Here is a 25,169-nt window from a genome sequence, read left to right as displayed (position 1 = left end):
AATATGGGGAAAATCAAATAGGAGTTATTTGTTCCTGCTAACAAGAAACTTGCCAAAATAGCTAGGGAGATCAGACCAACCAATATGAAATAATCAGAAAATGAGTTAAGAAAGATAAAAAAGATAATACTATCATAAAGATGGAGTGTAAGGCAGAATGTCATAGGCAAAGAGGAATGGCCAAATGGATCCAGATAGAAGACAGAGGATTCAGTTGTAGAATTTTTAAAATAAGGGAGAAAAGAGAGCTCTCCCCATCATAATGTGATGTTTATCAAGCACTTAGTCTATGCTAAGACATACCCAACACACTACACATGTGTTTGTAGTGATAGCACAGTGGGTAGGGTGTTTGCCTCATAATGTAACTATCATATTCTAGTCCCAGGTCCTAGGAATGAAATGGGATACCGGGTACTTTGACTTAATGGGCCCATTTACTGAATAGCATCTAATGCTTTGAGATAGGAGGTGAGGAGAGAGTAAACAATCAACAAATAAAGAATGTACATCTTATTGGATAGTAATAAGAGCTAAGACTAAGAACCAAGTACGGTTATTAAAAGTTGAGTTAAAATTTGAGAGAAAAGCAGGATCATAAATGATAATACAGCGGGTAGGGCGTTTGCCTCACACTCGGGCAACCAAATCAGTCCCTGGCATCCCATATGGTCCTCTGAGCACTGCCAGGAGTAATTCCTAAGTGCAGAGCCAGGAGTAACCTTGGGTATCCCTGGGTGTGGCCCCAAAAGAGCAAAAAAAATTTTTTTTAATTTTTTTACATTCAAAGTACGGTGGTTCAAATATTAAACGTAATGAATTTTTGTGAACAACTATAAAAATAAAATAAAGTTTAAAAATCTTTTTTTGAGAAAAAGGCAATTCTCATTGAGAAGGAAATTGTATGAAAACCTATAGGCACTTTAGAGACCTGGTGGTCAAGATATTGGGAGAAAGAACATTCCAGGCCAATGGACCATAAGCCAGGAGCATCTCAACTCAATTGAACAACCATTGAAAAGGGGAGAAGACACTGTGCTCCTTAATTCCATGGCCACCATCCCTGTGAGCGGTGCTCTGAGATCTCACTCCTTTGACAGGTGAGGAAGAAAGCACTGGAACATTAAGGCCACCTCCACACTCTCTAAATCTGCAGTAAAATCAGCCCCATCCATGCCAGACCCAGGTTGCTTCAAGTAGACCCTGGGAACTTGCTTCTTCCACATAATTTCATTTTAACAATGAGAACCAACCCATAACAGGAAGCTGAATAATGCAAAGTAATCTGAGAACCTGTTCTCTTCTGTCCTTTAGTTGAATAGCAAATTCAACTAAATCCTAAATCCTGACTACCAAATTATTTACTCTGCTGCCTCTAGAACAAGAGAGTCAGTTAGGGCAACCAGGGATGGCTTGTTTTGAATACATGAGGATTAGAATTCATCAGGACTCAGAAGAGCCCAGGGAAAGGCTTACTTAAAAGGGCAGCAGGGAAATCTTAGTCAAGTAGGGTGAGCGGATAATGCCAGCAATGTGGTCACTTTCATCAACAAGCCACAGACGAAATGATGAAGACAATTTGCCTGCACATGAAAGCCAGAAATTCATCACAAATACAATGTAGCCCATGTCATCAGCACCAATTCAAAGCCTCCTGACTTACACCATAAGAAATTCCTAAACCCTTGAGGTACTTAGCATTTAAAAAACAAAATCAAACCATCCTGAGTCCTGCCTGACTCAAAGAATTCCTTTTTGGTGTTGTTGCTTTGGAGTCCTACCCAGAACTGCTCAAAACTCTTGACTTACTGCTCAAGGGTGACCCAGAAGTGCTCTAGGAACCATGCAGTGCCGGGGATTGAAACTGGAGTTCCCTCATGCAAAGCCCTCTGCCCTATAAATTATCTTCCCAGTATATCAAAGCAATGATTCTTGGACATTACATGAAGTGCATAGAAGAAAAATCATAAGCCTTTCTATTAAAAAATGTTTTTAAGCTCTTCAGAGGAATAGGTGAACACGATGGTCACTCAATACCCCTGTTGCAAACCACAATACCCAAAAGTAGAGAGAAAGAACAAATTGGAATGCCCTGCCACAGAGGTGGGGTGGGGTCGGGGGGGATGGGATTGGGGGGTGGGAGGGATACTGGGTTCATTGGTGGTGGAGAATGGACACTGGTGGAGGGATGGGCTCTCGAACATTGCATGAGGGAAAAACAAGCACGAAAAGGTGTGAATCTGCAACTGTACCCTCACTGTGACTAATTAAAAAACATATAAATTATTAAAAAATTAAAACTGTTTTTAATTTTATTTATTGGAGGCAGGGGTAATCTGTCTGTGCCGAAGACTAACTGTGACCCTTTCTCCTTCTACTCCACACCTGAGAACATCCAGAGACTCTAGGACTGAATCAAAGTGAAAACCAATATCCATGGCATACAGGAGGGTATTTAAGGCTGGTTCAGTATAAGAAGTCAGTTGATTAGTTCAAGAAACCCATAAGCAACTGAATTCATTTTTCTAACTTCCTCATATTAGTGGCTGCTTGTATGTTGTTCCCCATTTGTGATCCAAACACTTTTATTTTCTTTAATCAGGTTATGTTGTTCCCAGAGAGTCCTGGGCTCCTTTCTTCAGGATAGTATCACTGCAGACACAGCAGCACCAGCTAATAAAAACCTGTTTGGCTGCCAATCTGTGTCCTCACCTCTGGCACCCACACCCACCGTGGCAATAGCCTCCCGTGGCTGCTTTTGAAACGTCTCTTATTTGTCCCATTTGTCATCTCAATAGCACACCGTGGTATTCAGCAGCGAGTCTCCAAAGGCCAGAGACCATCTGCAGCAGAAATGTGGATATTAAATTAGACTCAGGACTGGGCAGAGAGTCGCAAAGGGACACAGGAAGAAAAGGTGAGGAGCAGGGACCAAAGCTCTCATTAAGGTATAGCTGACTTGCCATTTTCATGGGATTCTTGCAAGGCACTGAATTCTGACATAAGCAGGAACTCAAGGCAATGAAGCTCCAAGGAATTGCTTCCATTTTTCTTGCTTCCTTTAATTCAGTTTCCTTGGTTTTTCTTTTGTGTTTATTTTATTTTGCTTTTTGGGTCACAGCCAGCAATGCACAGGGGTTACTCCTGGCTTTGCACTCACGAATTACTCCTGGTCGTGCTCAGGGGACCATATGGGATGCTAGGAATTGAACCCGGGTCCGCCGCATGCAAGGCAAACGCTCTACTTGCTGTACTATTGCTCCAGCCCCTCCTTGACTGTTCTTTATTTGTACTTTTTGACAAGTTAAATCCCACTCCTCCCCAAACTTAGACTATGATGAGAAAGACTTCCTTTAGCTCCAGTCGGCACAAAACATTGAACTTTCTTACCCCAGAGCTCACAGTTTCAGAAATTATGCATGCAGAGTTGAGGGGAATGAGTTAAGAGAGCAGAAAATAAACCACCAGCACCCATTTGGACACGTCTGCTCCAACTTGAGAGAAAAATCAACCCAGCTATGAGTCAGTTGCTGTAGGAGTCATTGATATGTCAAAGGCTGCAAGAAAGCCATGAGTCTTTGTGTCATCATCATCATTAAATTGATGATGATTGGTCGTCGAATTTCTTGAGTGGCCTCAGTAATGTCTCCATTTGTCCTAGTCCTGAGATTTTAGAAGTCTCTCTTTATTCGTCCTTTCCAATGGTGCCTCATTGGAGGCTTTTTCAGGGTTAGGGGAATGAGATCCAGCATTGTTACTGGTTTGGGCATATGAATACGCCATGGGGAGTTTGCAAGGCTCTCCCACGTGGGCAGGAAACTCTCAGTAGCTTGCCAGGCTCTCCCAGAGGGAGAACTAGGCTATAAGATGCTTCCGGGAGCTTGGTTTTATAGTCTCTGGATGTTGGCTGTTGGTGGGGTTACACGGCGCCAGGGGAAGTCCCTGGGTGTGACCACCTAGCTACTGGAAAATGGGAAATCTGGGCGGAAGAGGCCCAGTCCCGATCCGAGTAGGCTTGGAGGTCTCAGCCCCAGGTCCCACACACCTGGGTTCCTCTGCCGGTTCCTTCATGCGTGAGGCTCATCCAAACTTGTGGAGAGGAACCTTGAGCATGGCTGTGGCTAGGCTTCAGAGGTCTTTGACCACAGGAGCTCTGCTCGGGGTGGGGATGGAAACTGAAGCCCACCCCCTCCCAAGGGGCCCTGGGGAAGACAGCAGGTGTGGGGGCAAAAAGGGCATTCTTCTTTTTGTAATACAGAAGAATGAGTCTTTGTAATACAGAAGAATTCAAATAGAGAAAAGGGTCAAGAAGTCAAGCTTTTCCAACATCCCTGGCAGGTTGATGATTCTAATGAGAACATTGTTTGTTAAATCCGCACTACTCACTTAGGGGGCCCCCAGTCAGCAGCCTCCTGTCATCTGGAAATCCGTTGCTGTGATGCAGGTGCTCAGGCTTTCAGGGTATCCACTGATAAGGAAGCTGTATTCAATCAAGACTCCTGGGGTCCAAAAGCACTTAGGAACTGAGGAAGCAGCACTGAGTTCCACGAATGAACTGTGGGTGCCAAGTAGGGCTCCTCATCCCTGAAACAGTCTGCAGGTGCCAAACCACAGCCTTGGCAACTGTTTATAGTGGGATATGCAGTTGCTGAAGTCTGTGCAGTGCCATGATGGCATCTGACAGTATGGCCACTGGAAGGACACTCATAGAACCAGGGGGAAAGGGAGGGAGGAAGGGGCCATCTGCCCCAGAGAAGAGCTTCTCCATCTAGTCAGGATGATACCTGTGGTCAAGGGACTTGCACTGTCAATAGGATCTGACCCTTCCCAGAGATCCTAATGGCCTGCTTACTCACATGTGACCCTAAAACCTTGAACAGACCACTCTTTCCTGGACAGCAGGCAGTCACGTTCACATCTCTGTCCTCTCATGATTTGGTGCCTCATTACTTTAGCAGCCCACAGCCCCTAACTCTCCTGCCTCCAGGGGTTATCATCTTCAGCTCTTTCTCTTGGGTGGCAGGTTTTCTGCCTATCCTGGGTGCTCTCGAATGGGGTGACCCCAGAAGCCGCATCATCCTGGCAACATATGGACCCCTCCGAGATCCCAAGAGAAAAGTGATTTGGATTAAAATTCGATGAATGTTTCTCTTCTCCAAACAAATTCCTGGGGAATCTGAGAAAATGAGAACTTACTTGGTGGAAGAGAGAAATATCGGTCCTGATTAAAAAGACAAGGGTACTGACAGCTGGGTGGGGGGGGGCGGGCATGGATGCAGAATCTCGCATGAAACTTGTCAGTGCCAGCATTTTAATTGCAAGATGACATTCATCAGAAGATCCCAAATTAACTAACCTGGAGGAGCAGAAAGGGACAGTGATGCGGGGACTGGCTGACCCTCATTAAATTGGATTTCATGATGGAAATGAAGGACTCCTCATCTCTGAATGACATCTCTCTTCCCTCCTGCTCTCCCTACTCTTCCATCAAGATCAGCTTCAAGCTCTATATTCCTCCTTTTGAAAAGGAAACAGGGGGAGAAAATCCTCTACTATGAGTCAGAATTACAAAAAAATTTAGAAGCACTTTTAAATATCTAGTCACTACCTGTCTGTACATATGAGACCTATTTTTTCTGATTTAATATACCTAGGCAAAATGTTATCATAAATTTTTAAAAATATGTATTCGGGTTGGGTATAAATCTTGTAAAATGTACAAAAAGAGAGATAAAAAGTAATAATTAAGCCAACAAATTATAGCTATTAACATTTGATACATTTGTTTCTGATGCGTGTGGAGGTGTAGAAAGGAGGTCTTATCAGAAAAAGATGGGGCTGGAGTGCAATAGTACAGCAATTAGGGTGTTTTTTCTGCCTTACATGCAGCCAACCTGGGTTCAATCCCTGGCAACCCATATGATCCCCCATGCCTGCCAGGAGAGATCCTTAAGTGAAGAGACAGGAGTAAGAACTGGACAACACCAGGTGTGGCCAAAAAAAATACAAGAAGTAGGAAGGAAGGAAGGAAGGAAGGAAGGAAGGAAGGAAGGAAGGAAGGAAGGAAGGAAGGAAGGAAGGAAGGAAGGAAGGAAGGAAGGAAGGGAGGGAGGGAGGGAGGGAGGGAGGGAGGGAGGGAGGGAGGGAGGGAGGGAGGGAGGGAAGCGAGGGAATGAGGGAGGGAGGGAGGGAGGGAGGGAGGGAAGAGAGGGAAGGAGGGTGGGAAGAGCGGGAAGAGAGGGAAGGAGGAACGGAGGAAAGAGAGGGAAGGAGGGAAGGAAGGAAGGAGGGAGGGAGGGAGGGAGGGAGGGAGGGAGGGAGGGAGGGAGGGAGGGAGCGAGGGAGGGAGGGAGGGGGGGAAGAGAGGGAAGGAGGAAGAGAGGGAAGGAGGAAGGAAGGAAGGAAGGAAGGAAGGAAGGAAGGAAGGAAGGAAGGAAGGAAGGAAGGAAGGAAGGAAGGAAGGAAGGAAGGAAGGCTATAATCACAATGTTTGTCATTTTATACCATTATGCTTACTAGGCATTGTTTTGTGAAGAATTTTAATAACCTAACAGAAAATATTTTTACACTAAAAATATTTAAAACCCAGGAGAGCTCCAATTAAGCCATCCTTTGAGATAGAACCAAGAAAATAGGACAGTTTTCTAAACTAAAATATTTCTTATGGTTTATAAAGAATATTATCTTTTAAAAGCTAGAGCAACTCATAGAACAAACATATAGAAACTTCAAATAGCAAGTTATACATGAGTCAGTGGTTCAACATACAGAATTGAAATTATTATCACAGGCTAACGGAACTACAAATCCCTAAGACTAATCTGCAGAAACATCACGGTATTGGAACTGCAACCTTTAATCCTTCATATGACTCAGGAATAGAAAGAAAATCGAAAGCCAGTGTCACTGGAGTAGAATATACTGGAACTCGGTTTTCTTTTGTTTTTGTTTGGGGGCCACGCCCAGTGATTACTGACTTAGGGCTTATTCCTAGCACTGGGCTCAGGGATCACTCCTCGTGGGGATCAGGGGACCATAGGGTGGTCTGGGAATCGAAGACAGGTAGGCCACATGCAAGGGAAGGGCCTTACTGCTATACTATCTCTAGTTCCCTTCAACCCAACCAACTCTGCTCTAAGAACTCTCATTTATCTCATTTCATTCTCCTGGGCACAAGGAAGAATGCGTCTTCGCCATATTCCTTGGTGTCTGGGGTCATGTGACTGATCTCAGCCAATGCAATATGGCCAAAAGTTACATGCACCAATGTGATGATCAGGTCAAGAGTCCACATAGCCAGGTCCCCTGCTGTAAAGATGGCCCTGTGCTGAGGCAGCAGAGCCCAAGATTAAGGCAACATCTTGGATCACTGATAATTGGACCATCTGCCTTCGGGGTTCTAGGAGTGCCCATCAACTGGGGTGGAATCAAGTTTGTCATAGCCCAGAGGTTCCCAGGTTAATTTAAGCAACTAGCACCTTTCTTTCACTGTCACTATCACTGTCATCCCATTGCTTATCAGTTTGCTCGAGTGGGCACCAGTAACATCTCCATTTTGAGACTTGTTGTTACTGTTTTTGGCCTATTGAATATGCCACGGTTAGCTTGCCAGGCTCTGCCGTGCGGGCGAGATACTCTCAGTAACTTGCCGGGCTCTCCAAGAGGGGTGCAAGAATCGAACCTGGGTTGGCTGCATGCAAAGCAAACGCCCTACCTGCTGTGCTATCGCTCCAGCCCACCTTTCCTTCAAAACATAAAATCTCAACAGCACCCTGGAAATCTACTTACTTTAAGCAAAAAAACTGAAATACCCCAACAATAACTGTACCAGAAGCTTCTTCCACCACCCCCATAACATTCCAGCACCTTCCAGGGTGTGGCACCGCCCACTTTGGGAGACACCAACAACCTAATTTATCCTATGGATACGACCCCTCTAAGTGAGGGACTGCTCCATATCCGTCATTCACACATGATAGCTGTCGACTGCTCTAGTTTTCAGAAGGTAGCAATCTTCTTTTCTTGGCTTCACTTGGCTGTTTGACTGATTGACTTTTGGGTCACAAGCAATGGTGCTCAAGGGATGTTCCCAGTTCTGTGTTCAGGAGTTATCAGTGCTCAGGAAACCATACGTGCTGCTGGGAATTCAAACCAATATTGTGGCTCAGTCTCATCAAAACAAGTGTTTGACCTCCTGCACCATCCCTCCTGTCCTTCCTTTCCGTTATCTACCTGATAAAGCCTGGTCAGCCAGACCCTGCCAAGGGTATAGATAAGGGAGGAAGGACTCCCGGGCCTGATCAGTCAGTCAGAAGTCCAGTAGGCACATACCCTGGCAAAAAACACTCTGCAGGAGAGACTCTGGGGAGAAGAAATAGATTTCAGGAATCCCTGCCCATGTGTTCAAATCCTGCCAGAGAAGAAAAATACCAAAAGTACAAAAAAAGGGAAGTTCCAAGCACAGTTCAACTTTGGGAAGGCCCCTTTTTCTTTCTCTGAGTCTCAGCCTCACCATTGGTTGAAAAAGGGTAAAGACAGACCCTTTCCCCACTCAAGCACCATGAAAACATGGGATTGTATGCCTAACAGAGAGGCAACTCCTCCAATTATTCTTATTTTTTCTCTACCAATGGCAAATCTTGTCATTGACAGAAAATTGACTCTCCTATTTAAAGAAAGTATGCTGTCCCTTGTTGGCTAAAAAATTCAAGCTATTATAGAAAGAACATGAGGTCTACACCTGCCAGGCCAAAAAAAGGAAAACTTGAACACACACCCCGGGTCATATGATCCCTGAAAACTCCAATTCCATTATCAATAAAATTAAGGTAATAAGTTATTCCCTCCTGGGTCCCTGGAATAATATTAAGGAAACCATGCATGTAACTCAGAAATATAAATCTTTTCCACATTCCTTCCCCTCATTCTTTAAAAAAAGATAAGCAGAGCAAAAGATGTAAAGCCTGTCTACACTGTAAGTAGATTATTTTTAAGAATTCTACAGGCTCTGAAATTCAGACAGACATTCACAGCCCAAGATGTTTCTAAGGTGGCACGAGGCAGTCTTCCTTCTAAAGAATCATGTAAGTCCCTACTTTTTATTTCCAAAACTTCAAACGTGTATTCCTTGTTATCCACAATCCTTTTTAATTATTTTAAATTTTATTTTATTTTCATAAAGTAGTTCACAATATTTGATTACATTTAATATTCGAACACCAATCCCACCACCATTACACCTTCCCTCTACCATATTTTTTTTCATAATATAATAATGTTTATTTCTACAATGACTTGGTTGGTAGAAAGTTGGAATTGATTCCATCCCAAACCCAGACCCCTGTCCCAGAGAAGAACCGAAATAATTTATTTTGTATTGTTTGCTATGAATAAACTGCTGAAAATACTCTGAAAAAGTTTCCTTCGAGGGAAGTATGTGAAGATTGTCATATTTCACCCAGGGGTCATTAAGCCCTTCTATAAGAGATCATTAACATATTGTTAAAGGTTGAGTAAAAAATACATATCTTTTTACAGATATACACATATATCTGTAAAAATACATTTTTATTTCCCTCTAAGATTGGTTGCCTTCTACTTTAGGCCCCTTCAAATGTGCTACGCTACTCCTGGAATATGAGTGGTGTGAGGTATGAGATATCGTGCGGTTTCAGGAATACGTTCACTCATGGGTGAGGCTCGGTCCAAGCTTGTGGAGAGTGTCCACGAGCATGGCGGGGGTTGAGTTTTTCTGCCACACAATCCTTTTCAACATCACGGTAAGTCCTCCTTTCACATTTGCTTGTTCTCTGGACTGAGATGATACATTCAAAGCTGCCTGAGAAATAAATGACTTTTATGAACAAGGAAGGAACTTAAGGAAGGAACTTTGAACCAGCATGCCATCATCAAGGGCATTGAGTCACTCCCACCTGCTCTGGACTGCCAGAATCATCCTGAGATCGTGAGATGGGGAGTTGGTTTGTGGGGCTGAACCAAACCTGAAGACTTCATAGAGGGCTTATAACCATCCAATCAGCGCTCTTCAGAAGACATCAACATAACATTGTTTCATTCAGTTTGCTCCTAGCGCAGAAGCCCGTGTCTTTGAAATAAGTTACAAAACAAAATCACTAGGATGAGTGCTCTGCAGACAGAAGTCACCCTCCAAGTTTTGTAAATTCCACTTGTGGTTTTTGTCCAAAGTTCTCTAACAGTTTTTTTTTTCCTGAGTCACACCCTGCAATGCTCAGGACTTACTCCCCACTCACTGTTCGGGGATCACTCCTGGCAGGGCTCAGGGGACCTCATTTGATGCTGGGGATTGAATCCGGGTCAGCTACACATGTGGCAAGTGTCCTCCTAGATGTAGGAGGACTTTCCTGCCCCCACTACCAGGGATTTTTCTGGGACCCTGGCTCTAAGCTTCTCTAGACAAGAGGAGATAGAACTGAAAGTTAGATATGGGATCTGGAAAAGCTACCATTCTAACATCTTATCGTTTTTAACTCCGGAGACCTAGTACCTGCTTTAAAGGGAAATCAAGATCCAAGATATCTAGTTTAATTATAAGGGGCTTGTTGAGTCCAATTCTCCAGGTAGGGTCTCCAGAGTCAGAGGACTCTTCATTTCCTCTGGATGTTTTCCTTCCCACACTGAGTCTCTCTGTGAATATGGCACCTAACAACTTCTCTGATCCCCGTACACCTGTGATAAAGAGAACATCCCATCTACATTACAGGTGTTGGTAGGAGTAAATGCAATTCTGTTGTGTAAAGTCCTTGGCTGCAGTGCTGCCATATATGATTATGTAGGTTGGAGACTGTTCCTATAATATAAATGCAAGCAATGGGGTTGTGCAGTGTGAAACCTGTACAGCCACACACAGCAACCTCTTCCTTCATTTAACAGCTCATTCATTCAAACTTACATCCTGTGTTCCAGACATTACAAGTTCAACTTCCCTTACTAAGCCTTCGTGAATTATTCATCCACAAATGTTTTCTAAGTCAATTCTTGGATTGCCAGTCAAACTTTAGAAATTTCAAATTATCTGAAAATAATTCAGATTCCTGAAGGATGACATGTCATGTCTTATCACATGTGGAATGACAGAAAGTATTGTATACTGGAAAGCGTCCACATCCAGAAGGAAGTGGAGTAAATACCAGTTGTAACAGCCAAGTGAAGAGCCATCCAAGAAAATCAACTCTATCAAAAGCCAGAATTAATACCTATTTTTTCTTAATGGTTAATAAGAGGACATGGTGGTAACAATACCATTTATCAAACAAGGGCCTCCAAATAATTTTAACTCTAACCCTTCACAACAATGCCATAATACACTTGTTAATTAATATTCTAGGAATATTCAAGGAATGAAAAAACAGGCATGGAGAACTTAAGTAATTAGGCCAAGCCTCCCAAGCAAGAGGTGAGTCAAGTGGAATTTGAAACAGCTCCTTTGGCTTCAAGTTCCAGGATCTCTCCATATGGAGCCAAGGATATCTGTGTGAATGGCCCCAGGAATGCAGGCCCACGGCTGTCCACTATGGTTCAGGATATATCCATAAAGCCTAGCAACAAAGAAACACTTGCTGAACTGAACTTGGAATTGTGCCTGGTCCTTTTATTTAATTCATATATAAAGCCAATTTAGGGACTGGGGTTCAACCCATGCTAAAAGGACAAGGCCCCAAGTTCGATTCCTCACAAATTTGATCCCATGACTCCCTAAGCCTTGCTCTGTGCCACCATGGAAGACCCTGGAACTACGAGGTCTGAACACTTCAGGCCCCAGAGCATTGCTGGGGAGGATAAATAAATCAACCAATGGAGCTGGACAGATAGCACAGGGTTTACAGTGCCTTGCTCAATACTGACCTCAGTTCAATAACCAGCACCACATATGGTCCCCTGAGCACCACCAGGAGTGGTCCCCGATCCCAGACCCAAGAGTAAGCCCTAAATACTTCTGGGCTTGGTGCTTACACCCACAATAAATAAATCAATAATAAAAATATTTTTTTTATCCAGTATTAGGGTTGGTGAAAAGGCTCAAAGGCTGCCAAGCAGGCTTTGCATGTTAAAGACCCAGGTTCAATCCCTGGCCTTGCATGACCCCTGAACACCTTCAAGACTGACCCTTGAGCAGTGCTCTAGAAGTAGCCCCTGAGCACTGCCCAGTATGGCCACCAAACAAAGCAAAAGACCCATCACCAATCTCTGTGATGATGTCACCCAGGCGGGAGACCCAGGCTTGGAGGATGCTTATGTAAAGTCCCAAATAGTCCCTCCCGGGGCGAGCTCCATCCAGGTCCACCTTCCGCATCCTGGGATCCTTCAGTGCAGCTTATCTGTGTTTACTGGCTCAGCACTGGCAGGAGGCAAAGCACTCAGACTACCATGGCTCCTTCCGGAGCTGCCCACATGCCCTGACCTCCCGCACAGCTGAGGTCAGCAGGGTGGCTGCCCAGCCGCCTCTCCACCAAGTTACTCACACACACACACACACACACACACACACACACACACACACACACACACACACACACACACACACACTGTCTCTGTTTCTCTCTCTCTCTCTCTCTCTCTCTCTCATACACACACACACACACACACACACACACACACACACACACACACACACACACACACACCCCTGCCTCCAGGATCAAGAGGTCAGGTTGGTGCTGAGTCACACAGCAGCTCTGTCTGGGCTTTCCTCTGTGGCAGATGTCACGAAGTGCTATTAAAGGAACACAACTTAATGTCTTCAAGGCACCGGCTTCCTTCCCCGCAAAGCCTTCCTAGCCTTGCCCCATGTCAGGTCCCCGAGGAAGCCTGGCACAGCTGCTCCTGGGGGCGGGAGGTGCTGTTCTCTAGCTTCCGGAGCTCTGCACAGCCGCTACCCCTCCCCCTCCCCCTGCTTGTTAGATGCCCAGCATGGCTTTCAGAGGCCAGGTGGATGCCATATGTTCATGCCACTGAAGCATTTTACTGCCTGCACACAGGCACTTAGCACGGGGAGGAGCGTATGGTTCTCATAGCTGCTGGGCTTCAGGATAGCCCCAGGAGGCCCGGGCTCAAAGACGGCATGGCTGGGAAGTTTGGGAAGATGCCAAGAAGGAGAAGGGGTTTCCAGTGACACACTTGAGGATGGCAGGCAGGACGGAGACTGTAGTCATGAGTGATAGAATTCTGGGACCAAAGCAGGGTGCGGGAAGTGAACAAGGAAATCAGGTCAGCAAGGCTACATCTTTCAGAGCAAATGAGGATTTGTTTCTCTCCTTGATTTTTTTGGGCCAGTTTTGCACTCCCTAAAAGTGCCCACAGCAAAGAATTCCCTGGACCCAAATGTCAGTGGTGCTGAGGCTGAGAATTTCTGTACTAGAAACACTGGTAAAAAATTTCCTTCCCTCATGTTCGGTCTATAGTCTACTTTCAGCCTGCCACAGAGGTGGGGTGGGGTGGGGGGAGGGATGCTGGGACCACTGGTGGTGGAAAATGGGCACTGGTGGAGGGATGGGCACTTGACCATTGTATGACTGAAAGCACGGAAGTTTGTAAGTCTGTAACTGTACCTCATGGTGATTCACTAATAAAAAAATTTTTTTTAATTTCCTTCCCTACCCCCCCTCATGCTAATAATACAATGAGCCACAGTGGTGTGTTTACACGCGCCCTCCTCTGGGCAGAGGGTCTGGGTATGCATCGCAGGTAGAAAACAGCTCTGTGCCCATAATAGTTGATCTAACCTCCGGGAGCCTTGGTGTCCTCTTCCGTCCAATGCAAACCACCGGCCACCCCGAACTTTGTGAGGTTTAAATGACACGAGGTGAGGAGCAGACCACCTTCCGCCTCCTTCCCACAAGCAACTCCAAGCACAGAGCAGATTGTGACAGCTCAAGAGTGTCAAGTGGGATGAGGAGAGAAATGAAGCTTTTTAAGAAAAGTGGGTCAAGGACTGGGGAACTGCAGGGAACTCACTCAGGTCTGTCCCTTCTTTCCTGAGAGGTTCCTAGACTCTAAGGGACTCCATTATCGTACATCCATGTCCACAAAGCACCCCACTGGCCTATCCCAGTGCTGTCCCTTCATTTATAGGTCCCCAAAGATCCCATCAATGCTATGTCCAGGTATCTCCAGGCCTCTGGAGAAGGTTTGGTCTGGAAGAAAAGGATGTCCACAGAGAATACTTAGGTATACGTCCCTGTTTTCTCTGTACATGAGCCAGGAGCCAGCCTGCCAACTCTGTCTCTGTCTCTTTCTCTGTCTCTGTCTCTCTGTATCTGTCTCTCTCTGTTTCTCTCTGCTCTTCTGATATGGAGCAAATCAAGGTTGGACTCAATCTGGACTCAGTCACACCTGCCTTTGGTCTGACACCCCTCTGCCCCTCTCCCCATACGGGCCTTGCCACTGTTCCTTCCTGTCCCCAAAGCCTTCTCCCCAGGGCAACCCAGGAGCAGTGCTCTCTGCAAGCCCCACGGATTTCCTGGCACACAGCTTTCCCTGCTGCTTTCAAAGGCACTCCAGGCAGGGAGGCATCCACAGCACGAGGGGACTGGCTCAGCCGGCCACATGTGCAGCATCCTCAATCAGCCTGGAAATGAAAGGGGCCAGGAGATGCCTTTAAAAACCACAGAGCTCTGTTTCTCCTGATCAGTGACGTGGGAGATGGGTGAGAAGACGGAAGGACACCATGCTACAGATTAGCAATGGGGCCCATGTGGATGGAGGCAGTCCTGAGCTGGGAGTGTGGCCTGAGACAGGAAGGGTTTGAATCTCAAGCTGACAGATAAGCTTCAGTGCAAATTCTACAATCCTGGGCAGAATCTCCTGAAGGGGGTTGCTCGAGATCAGCCACACGCAGAACTGCTGAAGATCTGCGATCACTTAGGGGCTCGGAGGGAGTCACTTCTGCCTAAGACACAAGTGGATCTGGGAGCTCTCTTCAGTCTAGGCAGAGCAACACTGGCTGGCCAGGAAGCTTGGACCTCACATGCATCTCCCCTGACACAGTCCCTTGAACCAAAGTAGAGGGACTGGCAGGTAACTCACTATGGGGCGGGTTCCCTGAGAGTCTGACACCCAGAGCTGGGGGTCTGGGGAAAACTCAACACCATTAGTTATGGGGTGGCTCTGGGAGAAGGGGAACCAAAAGACTCCATTTGGAATCAGACCTTGAAACTGCAGTCAGGTGCTAAAGGAGGGCTTTTATAGTTGTGAAATTGTACACAGTGACCATGGCATAGCTAGGGGAGGACAGGGGAGCATTTCTAAGAAACCCCTTCAGTTTCTCCTCACCAGAGTATGCCTTATGACTTTGGGGATAATAAAAACATGGTGGGCCAGAGCAATAGTATAGAGGTAGTGGGGCTTGCTATGCATGCAGCTGACCCGGGTTCAATCCCCAGTATCCCAAGTGGTCCCCCAAGCCACACCAGAACTCTGCATCCCTGAGTGCAGAGCTCAGAGTAAGCCTTGAGCACTGCAGGATATGGCTCCAGAGTCAAAAAAAAAGAAAAGAAAAATATGGTCTATTATTAGGGGAAACTTCAGCTAGAATTTAAACAGCAGGAAACTCTATCAACTAAACCCTTCCAGTTAGTGCTTCATCCCCTCATTCTAGGACACATAAGTATACTCTGACCTAAATTTAAAATTAAAATGACACTGCATTGTAATGCCAAGAAAATTTCAAGTGTGTATCATTAAAAATCAACATGCTTTATACTATGTGTAAGTTTCCCACTGTAAATCAATCCTGCCCCTCATATATTTGCTGTTTTTGTTTTGATTTACCCAGTCTCCTTCCCCATCCACCCCCCCACCCCCCCCCCACACACACACCCTGCTTCTCTTAGGGGTCTATAAATTTTGGAATAAGAAAACTTAGAGGTCTTATAATTCACTTAGATATCTTATAATCCAAAACATGCATTTTATCTAATTAATCTGTGTATCACTGTCACTGTCATCCCGTTGGTCATCGATTTGTTTGAGCGGGCACCAGTAACGTCTCTCATTGAGAGACTTACTGTTACTGTTTTTGGCATATCCAATATGCACGGGTAGCTTGCCAGGCTCTGCCGCATGGGCTTGATACTCTCAGTAGCTTGCCAGGCTCTCCGAGAGGGGCGGAGGAATCGAACTCAGGTCAGCCACGTGAAAGGTGAACACCCAACCGCTGTGCTATCGCTCCAGCCCAATCTGTGTATATCCTCTGTATATATCATACAGGTGAAAAATGAAACACAGTGTTGGTCTTTTTGGATCAACCCAAGCAAGGAAGGAAGATGGCAGTGGGATGGGAAATCTTCCTCTGATCCTCTCCATGATTTTTCTCAGAGTGAGAAAAAGACACACTCAGTAGACTGGTATTGGGCAGCAAGAGAAAGGTCTTCTCTGAACACAGATGCTTTATTCTAATAGATGTCCTTAAATGCTGGTTCCCGTGGCAAATGTCTAGACATCCTAAGATTCATCAATCGACAGGAGACTCTGCAAACTATGCTGGTCTCTCTTCTGTGCCTTCAGGACGCCAAAGGGAACACTCAAAGAGGACCACAGTAACTGCAGCATATTCCAGAATTCCTAGAGGTCGTGTTTCTCCAGGTGTCAATACGGTCTGTATTACAAGGGGGTGGAATGGTGAAACACCCTCAGTCTGAATATCGAGTCCAAGACCAACTCCGGCCGGCATGCTCAAAGAGAGTTCCATTTCCAAGGTTGCACCCTAAGCTGGCCCTCTGAGACAGGGACTGTTCTACTCCTCCGTATTATCTGCCCATGTCCCTGGGTCCCTGCACTAAATCAGCAGGCATGGCTCACATTTGAGAAGCCACTACCATTTGCCTGGCACCATCCCAAATGCTTTAAAGTAATGTCTCATCCCGTCAGCCCACTCCAACTCATGAACAGCACACGTTCGTTAAGACATTTTGACAAGTTCATGGCTGGGCAAAGAGAGATGGAGTAACTGCCCCCAGTGAGGTTGCTCTCTTTGGTGGGCTCCCCAAAGGAAACCAGGCCCCCGAATCTATAGTCAGTGCTCTGACCATCGGTGTGATGCTGTCTGTTTTGGAGAAAGCAACCAATGCAGTAAGCAATAAGCCCTCTGGGAGGGGGCCCTGCACTGACCCCGAGCAGCAGGACACAGCTGAGGAGGCCTGAGCTGAAGCCCAGCCAGAAGCGTCATTGCCAGGAAACCCATTTTGTGCCATCTTCCTGGTGAACAGCCAGCGATGGGGGCACTCTCAGAGGGAAGCTGGGGCCATGGCAGGGAGCAACAAGAAGACAGAAGACAGGGATGCGGCTCTGGGAATGTCCTGGAAGCTGGGAATGCAGCTCTAGGCCCCTTTCCTGCACCTTTCCTAGAGGGAACAGGTAGAGAAAATGATCCCAGTTCCTCTATAACCCCTAACCCCCTCTTCTCATCTCTGCAAGATCTTGAGACCTCAGACCTTTGGGGAGTGTGGGCCAGGCACGCTGATGTTCCCAACGACCACGGAGAGGCTAGGGATGCTAAGGAAGACGAGAAGCAGCCCTTCCAACTGAGCTCAGCAACGGAGTCCGTTAACCCAATTTGGTCCCTTTTTCCCCTCGAGACCCAGATTATTTTGATTTTGCTCTCCTTTGCTTTCCTTTCGCTTAAAATGTTTTGGATCCAGAAGAATGTTTTGGATTCAGAAGCTATTTTAATCTCTCTTTTCCCCCAAGCGTTGACATTTGGGATGAGGAAATTTTGTCTAATTACAGTTTTGATAGCACCCGTGATGTATGAGGAGGCTCCTGCTTCTATTGTCTCATAATAGATTGTATTCTTGGCTTCTGTCTTTCACAAAACAGTTATTTAACAGTTTTTGCGCAACTGGACAGCTCTGCATTATCCTAGCACCCTCCATCTCCAGCGGCATTACTGCATGGTGCAGGTTGTGGCATGCAGTGAGTTTGATTGCTTTTTTTTTTTTTTATCCAAGGCTATTTACCAGACAGAACCTATATCTTCATTAAAAATCCGTTATATTCCTGAAAATATTTTGGAACCGGGAAGATAATACAGTGGCTAAGGTGCTTGCCTGGCACTCAGTCAACCGGATTGAATCTCTGGCACCACATATGTTTCCCTGGACCCTGCTAGGTGTGATCCTTGAGCACAGATCCAGAAGTAATCTCTGAGAATAGCAGGGTTTGGCCACAAAACAAAACAGAGATTATCCTCCATCTATAAAGTTTTCTTCAAACTCCTGTGAAACCAGTCCTAGTAAAATGTGGAACAGGACCAGAGATATAGTACAGCTATTAAGGCATTTACCTTGCCTATGACTGACCTTCGCTGCATCCTTGGCACCAAAGAGTCCTCTGAGCACTGCTGGGTGCCACCCTGGAGACCTCTGAGCACCACAAGGGTGTCACAGGAATCCCGCAGAGCCACCGAGCTCAAACAGCACCGCGTCCTCAAGCCCTTGTAATAAACTGTTAGTCTGGCTGGCTAAGAATCACAGGGCGAGACCCTAGAGCCTCCTGAACACTGCTTGGGAAGCCAAAACTTAATAGAAATAAAATGTAGAACAAAAATTTTCAATCTAAGCTACTGATCAAAATCTGTTGTTGCCGAGCACATTTTGATAAATGGAGGCAAAGGTTCTGTCCCTCTGATTAGTTCCCAGACTGAGAGGACCTCCAACAGATCCCCATTTCCCTGTCACTTCACCTCATCCTGGCCCCAATCCCATCACATCTCTGGAATCCAGTTTCCCTGATGAACACCACAGGGAGAGGAAGGAGACATTTCAGAACTGCCTTTTGACTGTGCCATTCTAGGAGAGCTTCCAACCAAGCCCACATCTATAGCACTATAGCATTGTTGTCCCGTTGTTCATCGGTTTGCTCAGGCAGGCACCAGTAACGTCTCCATTGTGAGACTTGTTGTTACTGTTTTTGGCATATTGAATACACCCTGGGTAGCTTGCCAGGCTCTGCCATGTGGGCAGAATACTCTCGGTAGCTTGTTGGGCTCTAGCACAGTGGGTAGGGCGGTTTTGCCTTGCACATGGCTGACCCAGGTTCGAATCCTCCGTCCCTCTCGGAGAACCTGGCAAGCTACTGAGAGTATCCCGCCTGCAAGGCAGAGCATGGCAATCTAACGGTGATGTATTCGATATGCCAAAAACAGTAACAACAAGTCTCAAAAAAAGGAGACGTTACTGGTGCCTGCTCAAGCAAAAGCCCACATCTACCACCATTTATTATCATCACTCCCTTCTGTGCAATGTAACCCATCATCTGATTTCTCCAGGTGATAATGGGAGTATAGCTCACATATATCTTAAGAATCACATGTTGTACTTGGAAAGTAAAGGAATCCTCTGTCCTAAACACACACACACACACACATACACATGCACATGTATGTATATGCACATACAAAATGCCTGTTTGTGTGTATCTTCCAATAATCAATCATAATGGACCTATGATAACATTTTTATTCTGAGCAGTCAGGAAATATTTGAGACTTTTGGTTTTTTGGGGGGCCACACTCAGCAGTTCTTGGAGCTTATTTCTGGCTCTGCAATTACTCTCGAAGGGCTCAGGAACCTTATGAGGTTCTATAGATCAAACTGTGGTCTGTTGTATGCAAGGTAGGTGCCCTACCTGCTGTGCTATTTCTCCAGTCAGCAAATATTTGATAAAGGAATTAAGGTTTTTTTAAAGGCAAAAAAATTGAAAGGTCACAAGCTAAGGGGACCCCAGCCATCCTTAATCACCCAAGTTACCAATGAGGCTAAGTCTTTGGTAAGATCAGGGGGAACAATCACAGAAAAATGCCAGCCTCTGAGGGAATCAACTCAGGGGTAGGAGTCTTAAACGCCCACAACTAGTGGCTTATCACAGCATTTTGGTCCAGTTTCATTCAAGCCACTGTAGTAATAAACCCAGATACTGGTTGGACTGACAAAGGCTCATTCACCAGAAATCTATGGAGTAAAATAGTCCTTCCTGGATTGGGGCTGTTAGTAGGAAATGACATGAATCTATTTCAGTTCATGGCATACATGGATGATGGAAGCATACCCGGGAGCACGGCTTCAACATACTTCTCATTGAGAAAGAAAAATGGGAGAGCGTCGTTACCTACAGCATCGGGCCCTTTAAAGAACAAGGCGATGAACCCTTATCTCTCCATCTTGAGTGGCTGTGTTAAGAAGAAAACAGAAATTCCACAGCACACCAGCCATTCCAGCCTTGACTGCAGTCTACCATATTGGACTAACCAGACTAGGAATCTGCAAGAAATCCTTGATCTTGGGGCTTCTCGGGAGCCCCAGCAGATCAGACTGAGAAGCCGAGGGCAAGTGCAACGGCTCACCGAAGACTTAACAAAACTCAAAGGCTGGACTCCCACTGCCCTAATTGAAAGTGATGCTTCAATGCTGCGTGCTGAATGCAGACTTGAAAACAGCTATTTGGAGGACACGCGAAAAGCGCCTGGCCTGCTAGTCAAGAGGAGGTCTTTAAGAAGACAATTCCCTGGACGGCAGAAGAGAAAAGATATTCGGGGGAGACAGGGTGGATGGCTAAAGGGTGTAGAAACTTAACAGAAGATGGCAGTGCCCAGGAGAGGAGAAGTGAGAGGTGACACCCGGAAAACAGCACCCCCAGAATTTTCCCATTGAAATTACGGGCAACAATGACTGAGAACTCAACCCACTGCGCTTTTTCTTTCTAGAGGTCTCTATCTTCGTGCATTGGAATTTCCTCTTCTGAAAGTCCTGAGGGGGCTTCTGCATAAGACCCTTCCTCTTGGGCTCCCCTTCACTCCATTCCCTACTCTCAGAGCGCCTCCTGCCCTCCCACAGTGCCCAAATTCCGGGCAGACAGACCTGCCAGGAGGGGGTTTCTCCACCCTGGGGCTCCACTGCTGCCTGGAACTTGAATCTTTCTGAAAATGATGACAGTAATTCTTTTCTTGCTTTAGGCTCTAAGGCAAGTAGTACCCTGGCGCAGGGCGATGCAGTAACAGAACAGGAAAATCAGGGAAGGAGGGAGAGCAGGGGGACGGTCACCCAGGGAGAAACTGTTCCCCACTAGCGTAACAGGAGCCCCGCAATGACAGAGAGGGACTCCCAGCCCAGACCTCAGGCACACCACAGCAAAGGTCTGCGCGGCGGAAGGCAGAGGCGGCCGCGGGAGGGGGAATGGAAGAGAAAGGGAGAATGACCGAGAGGAAGAACGTAAAGAGGGGGAAAGATAAGGGGAGGACAGAGGGAGAGAAGAGAGAAGAGTGGGAGAAAGAAGGGATGGGAGGAAGATGGAAAGGAAAATGAAAGAGAGGCGGGAAGGAGAGAGAGGGGCATGGAGAAGACGGGAGGGGTGCAGGTCTTGGCTTACCCTTGGACTTCGGGGTCTTCCATTTTGAGACTTGGCCTCTCTCTAGTTGCAAATTATCTCTTGGTGCCTGACACCTACTTCCAGGCTTAGTGATGCCCCCGCATAGAGCCGTGAGAGCCTCACGGTCAACGCCAAGTGGCTTCGCTGGTCTGTACCCACGCCACCCGGCAGAAACCAAAGTGGGATCGGGCTCAGCTCTCAGCCTCCTCAGAAAAGCCGCGTTCCCCAGCCCAAGGCTCCAAGCTCTGGAGGACGCCTGGACAAAATCCCGAGGCCCCACCGGTCTCCACCAGGGTAGCAGAGGGAGGCCCATTCCTATTGGTGCCGAGGTGTCACGTGATGCGCTCAGGCCACCAGTGTCCCAGGCTGCCCACCAGGGTAGCAAGTCTCTGAGGCTCCATGGGGGCTGACGGGGGTGTTGCAGGGATCTTCAGATATTCAGTGGCTCGCAGCCAGGCCGCCGTCGCTGCCAACCCCCTGAGGTTCTATCAGCACCCCCTCCTCCACCCGCATCCCAGAACCCGGGCACTCAACTCTGACCACGTCCTTGACAACACAGGAAGGTTACACCCAGTGTACAGTGCTCTGGGGTAACTCCCTGGCTCCCCACCTAAAAGGGGGCAGCTCTGGACTTCACAAGAGTTACCCAGATCATCTGCTCCCCTTCCTTGAGACATAAATGCTATATTACGAATATCAAGGGACAGTCTGTTTGTTTGCTTGTTGTTTATAAAGAACTTGGCACTGCTGAGCATCTTCCTTGGAGAGACAGTCCTGGGGTTCTTAGTGGAGAATGAGGTGTTTATGGCTCAGACAGGTCCCTGCGCCCTGGAACTGGAGACAGACCACCTGGCAGGACAGGGAACCCAAGCAAGATTTAAAAATAATCCACATGCAAGTTGTCAGGGGTTTATCCATCAGAAGGAGCGTTTCCCCGTCTAGCCTGATGTTTGGGGAATGCATTCTGCTAAGATAACAAGGGAATTGATAATAGAAGCTTTCTTCCTCCCACCTTTCATCTCAGACGGAACGTCCTTGTGCCTGTCTGTCTGTCCCTACCCTGCAGGGGAAACCTTTAAAATTTGTGACACTTCAGTCAGCACCATCACAGATATAAACTAAAACAAACCAAATCCAAACCAGCCAAGCTGGGAAATGCCTTCCCTGCAGATCCTCCAAAGCCCCTCTAAGAAATCCAACAATTAGATGATGGTTTTTCTATGTCCCGCCTGAAACCTAATACTCTGGGCTGGAGGAAGCAGAGAGAAAAGTGTGGAATATTTCAATCCCCCCTTATTTAATATTTAAGAATACTGCTGGGACAGTAGGAATAATTTAATTGCTAGGGAATCAAGTAAAACTCAAAAAATCAGGGCAGTGCACCCGAGCCAGGAGCAAATCCAAAAGAAGGGAAAACATCAACTTTATCGCTTTATTTTTAAAAAACCGTTAGCGGAGTCTGCAGCTGTTAATCACCGCTCACATATGGCATGGCTGTCACCTTCATAAATTGTGTTTTATCTGGAAAAGATTGTCCCTTATTACTTTTCCTCTTGCACACTCCTAAGGAGTTGTAAAATAAGAAAATGGGGACAGTCCAGCACTTGACTGAAAATCAACATTTACGAATGAGAGAAGCAAGCGTGTTGGAGTTCTAAAGGATGCCCGATTCTCTGCAGCCCCCTCTTGGGTTTTCCATGCCTAAGTGGCATCTTACTTAGATGTTACTTAAACAAAAGTCTGCTCTAAGACTTCGCTTTGGCTGCCTCTGAAATTGGTGCCCCTGGGTGGAAATGGGACAGAAATTCACACACTGCTACTGCAGAAGTGAAGGATTTAAAGCAATTTGATTCTGCGCTGCTGTGTCACAGCGTAACACAATCCCCCTGAAAAATAAACATCATGCACGCAAGCCGAGAGGCATTATGTACGGGACATAGAAATATGGAAGAATAACAAAGGTTTCCCATCATACGCATCCAGATCGCTCCACTTTGAAAACAACCAGAGGCAGTCTCTGGGAAACCTCCCTCAGGAACGCTGGGTTCTCCCTGGACCCATAGGCGCCACTTGACTGAGCGATAATGTTAGCCAAAGTCCATCGGGCCAAACAGCAACTCTGATCCCAGTCCTCCAGAGTGCTGCAAAGTTGTAGAAAAACAAAACATGCTTGAAACAAACAGCCAGGAGCAAATTCTGCTCCAAGCCCCGAGCACCAGGTGGGCAGCCTTTCTGGGTGCCACTTGTGAGCTTAAAGGCACAAGCGTCAGAACGTGGCGCAGGTGTTGGGCTGGAGGCCAGGTCCACCCGGCCCTGCCCCCCCTACCCTCTCGTCCCAAGCGAGATCACAGTCTGGGTCCTGCCCCTGGAAGCCGGGGGAAGCCGATGTCCCCCTCCACGCTGGGGACTCTCCAACCCTGCGTGCCCTCAGCCCTCTTGTCCTGCCACCACGGTCAGTCACTCACCACCAGGCGGGAGGCAGGCAGGGCTGCGGTCTGCACCGGCGCTGGCTCTGGCAGAAATGCACCTGCGGAGGCTGTGGCTCTGCTCTCGCCTCGGCGGAGGCTGCGTGTCACCTCCCAAATGAATGAATTAATAAATGATAACCCCGTGGTCAAATCTGTGCAGCTGAGCAGATGGAAACCCGGACTCTCTCCAGGAAAGGGGATGGTGGGGACTCCCGCGCCGAAAGGGACAGCTGAAGCTCTAGCTCTGCCAGTCGGTGTCCCAGTTAACACCCCCGGGCAAGACTTTTTTTTTCCCAGGACTACACCTCTCCTGTTTCTCCCTGGGAGGTGAAGGGCAAGGAGAGAAGGAGCTGGTCCTCCCCTCTCCCAAAGCCCAGCCCCTATGAGGAATCCCCTCTCCATCTCTCTCGTCTGTGCCCCAGTGCTCATGTCACTGTGATTTCTGCCTCCAATCTGGTACCCGAGGCATATATAGTACATGTGTCAGATCACTCCAAAAAGCTGTGGGTGAGAGAGTACAGGGGGCAGGGCGCTTGCCTTACATTCAGCCGATCTGGGTTCAATCCCCAGCACAGATGATGGTCACCCACCATCGCTTCTCAGAGAGATCCCTGAGTACAAAATCAGCAGTAATCCCTGAGCACTACCTGGTGTGGGTCAACAACCAACCAACCAAACAAACAAACAAACAAAAAAGAAACAGTTGTGAGATAGTGATTTTTCTGCAATCCATCTGCATCAGCTAACTTCGGAGCAGCGTCAAGTCTCGTTTGGATACCCTCTGCACTCTGCAACCCTATTTCTCTAGTGCAACATGCTACATGTCACAGGTTGGGGTGCTCCTGCCTCTGACCTGCCTCACCATGCCAGCTGATGCGCCATGAGGAATGACAGGCAGGGGCTCCAGAGGCTGCACCATCTTTCCCACGGACCAGGGAAGCCCAAGAGCCCCGGGCATCTCTGCCTCAGCGCCTCGCTAATATTGTGTAATCAGGCAAGAAGAGTCCTGAGAGATCAAATCAACTCTATGGATTTTACAGATCGGAAACCATAAATTGTTCATGGAGCAAGATACGATCCATCATTCACCTCGTGGTAAGACAACTGCAAGATGCAGAAATCGGTAGGCTCTGGGAGGCCAGATTTCAAAATGACAGTTTTGGACTGGGGGCAGGGGATGCCTAGGGTAGATTTGGTGGCCAAGCAGAAATGTGTTCCTGACTGCAAGAGCAAGGAAATTTTTTCTTAAATGAACTTAGCTGGTTCGATGGAAAACCGGGAAGCCAGATCCTTTCCCTGCCT

General features: G+C 47.0%; 1 protein-coding gene across 4 annotated transcripts in view; it reads right to left on the bottom strand.

Moving 5' to 3' along the window:
• Positions 1–25,169, bottom strand: part of CPNE4 (copine 4) — a 506,040-nt gene that overhangs the window by 464,516 nt on the left and 16,355 nt on the right. The window contains exon 1 of one of the 4 annotated variants that reach the window (XM_055134748.1): positions 23,865–24,016. The exons of 2 other annotated variants lie outside the window; for them this stretch is intronic. Coding sequence is in view for 1 of the 2 variants with exons in the window: in XM_055134746.1 (XP_054990721.1) it covers positions 21,400–21,422 (23 nt within the window). In the remaining variant the exon portion in view is untranslated. Of the gene's footprint in view, positions 1–21,399; positions 21,604–23,864; positions 24,017–25,169 lie in introns of those variants that run through there. One more of the 4 variants, XM_055134746.1, reaches the window with a different exon arrangement.

Source organism: Sorex araneus, chromosome 4, assembly GCF_027595985.1.
Source record: "Sorex araneus isolate mSorAra2 chromosome 4, mSorAra2.pri, whole genome shotgun sequence".
NCBI lineage: Eukaryota > Metazoa > Chordata > Mammalia > Eulipotyphla > Soricidae > Sorex > Sorex araneus.
This window is presented reverse-complemented; position numbering and strand designations above follow the sequence as displayed.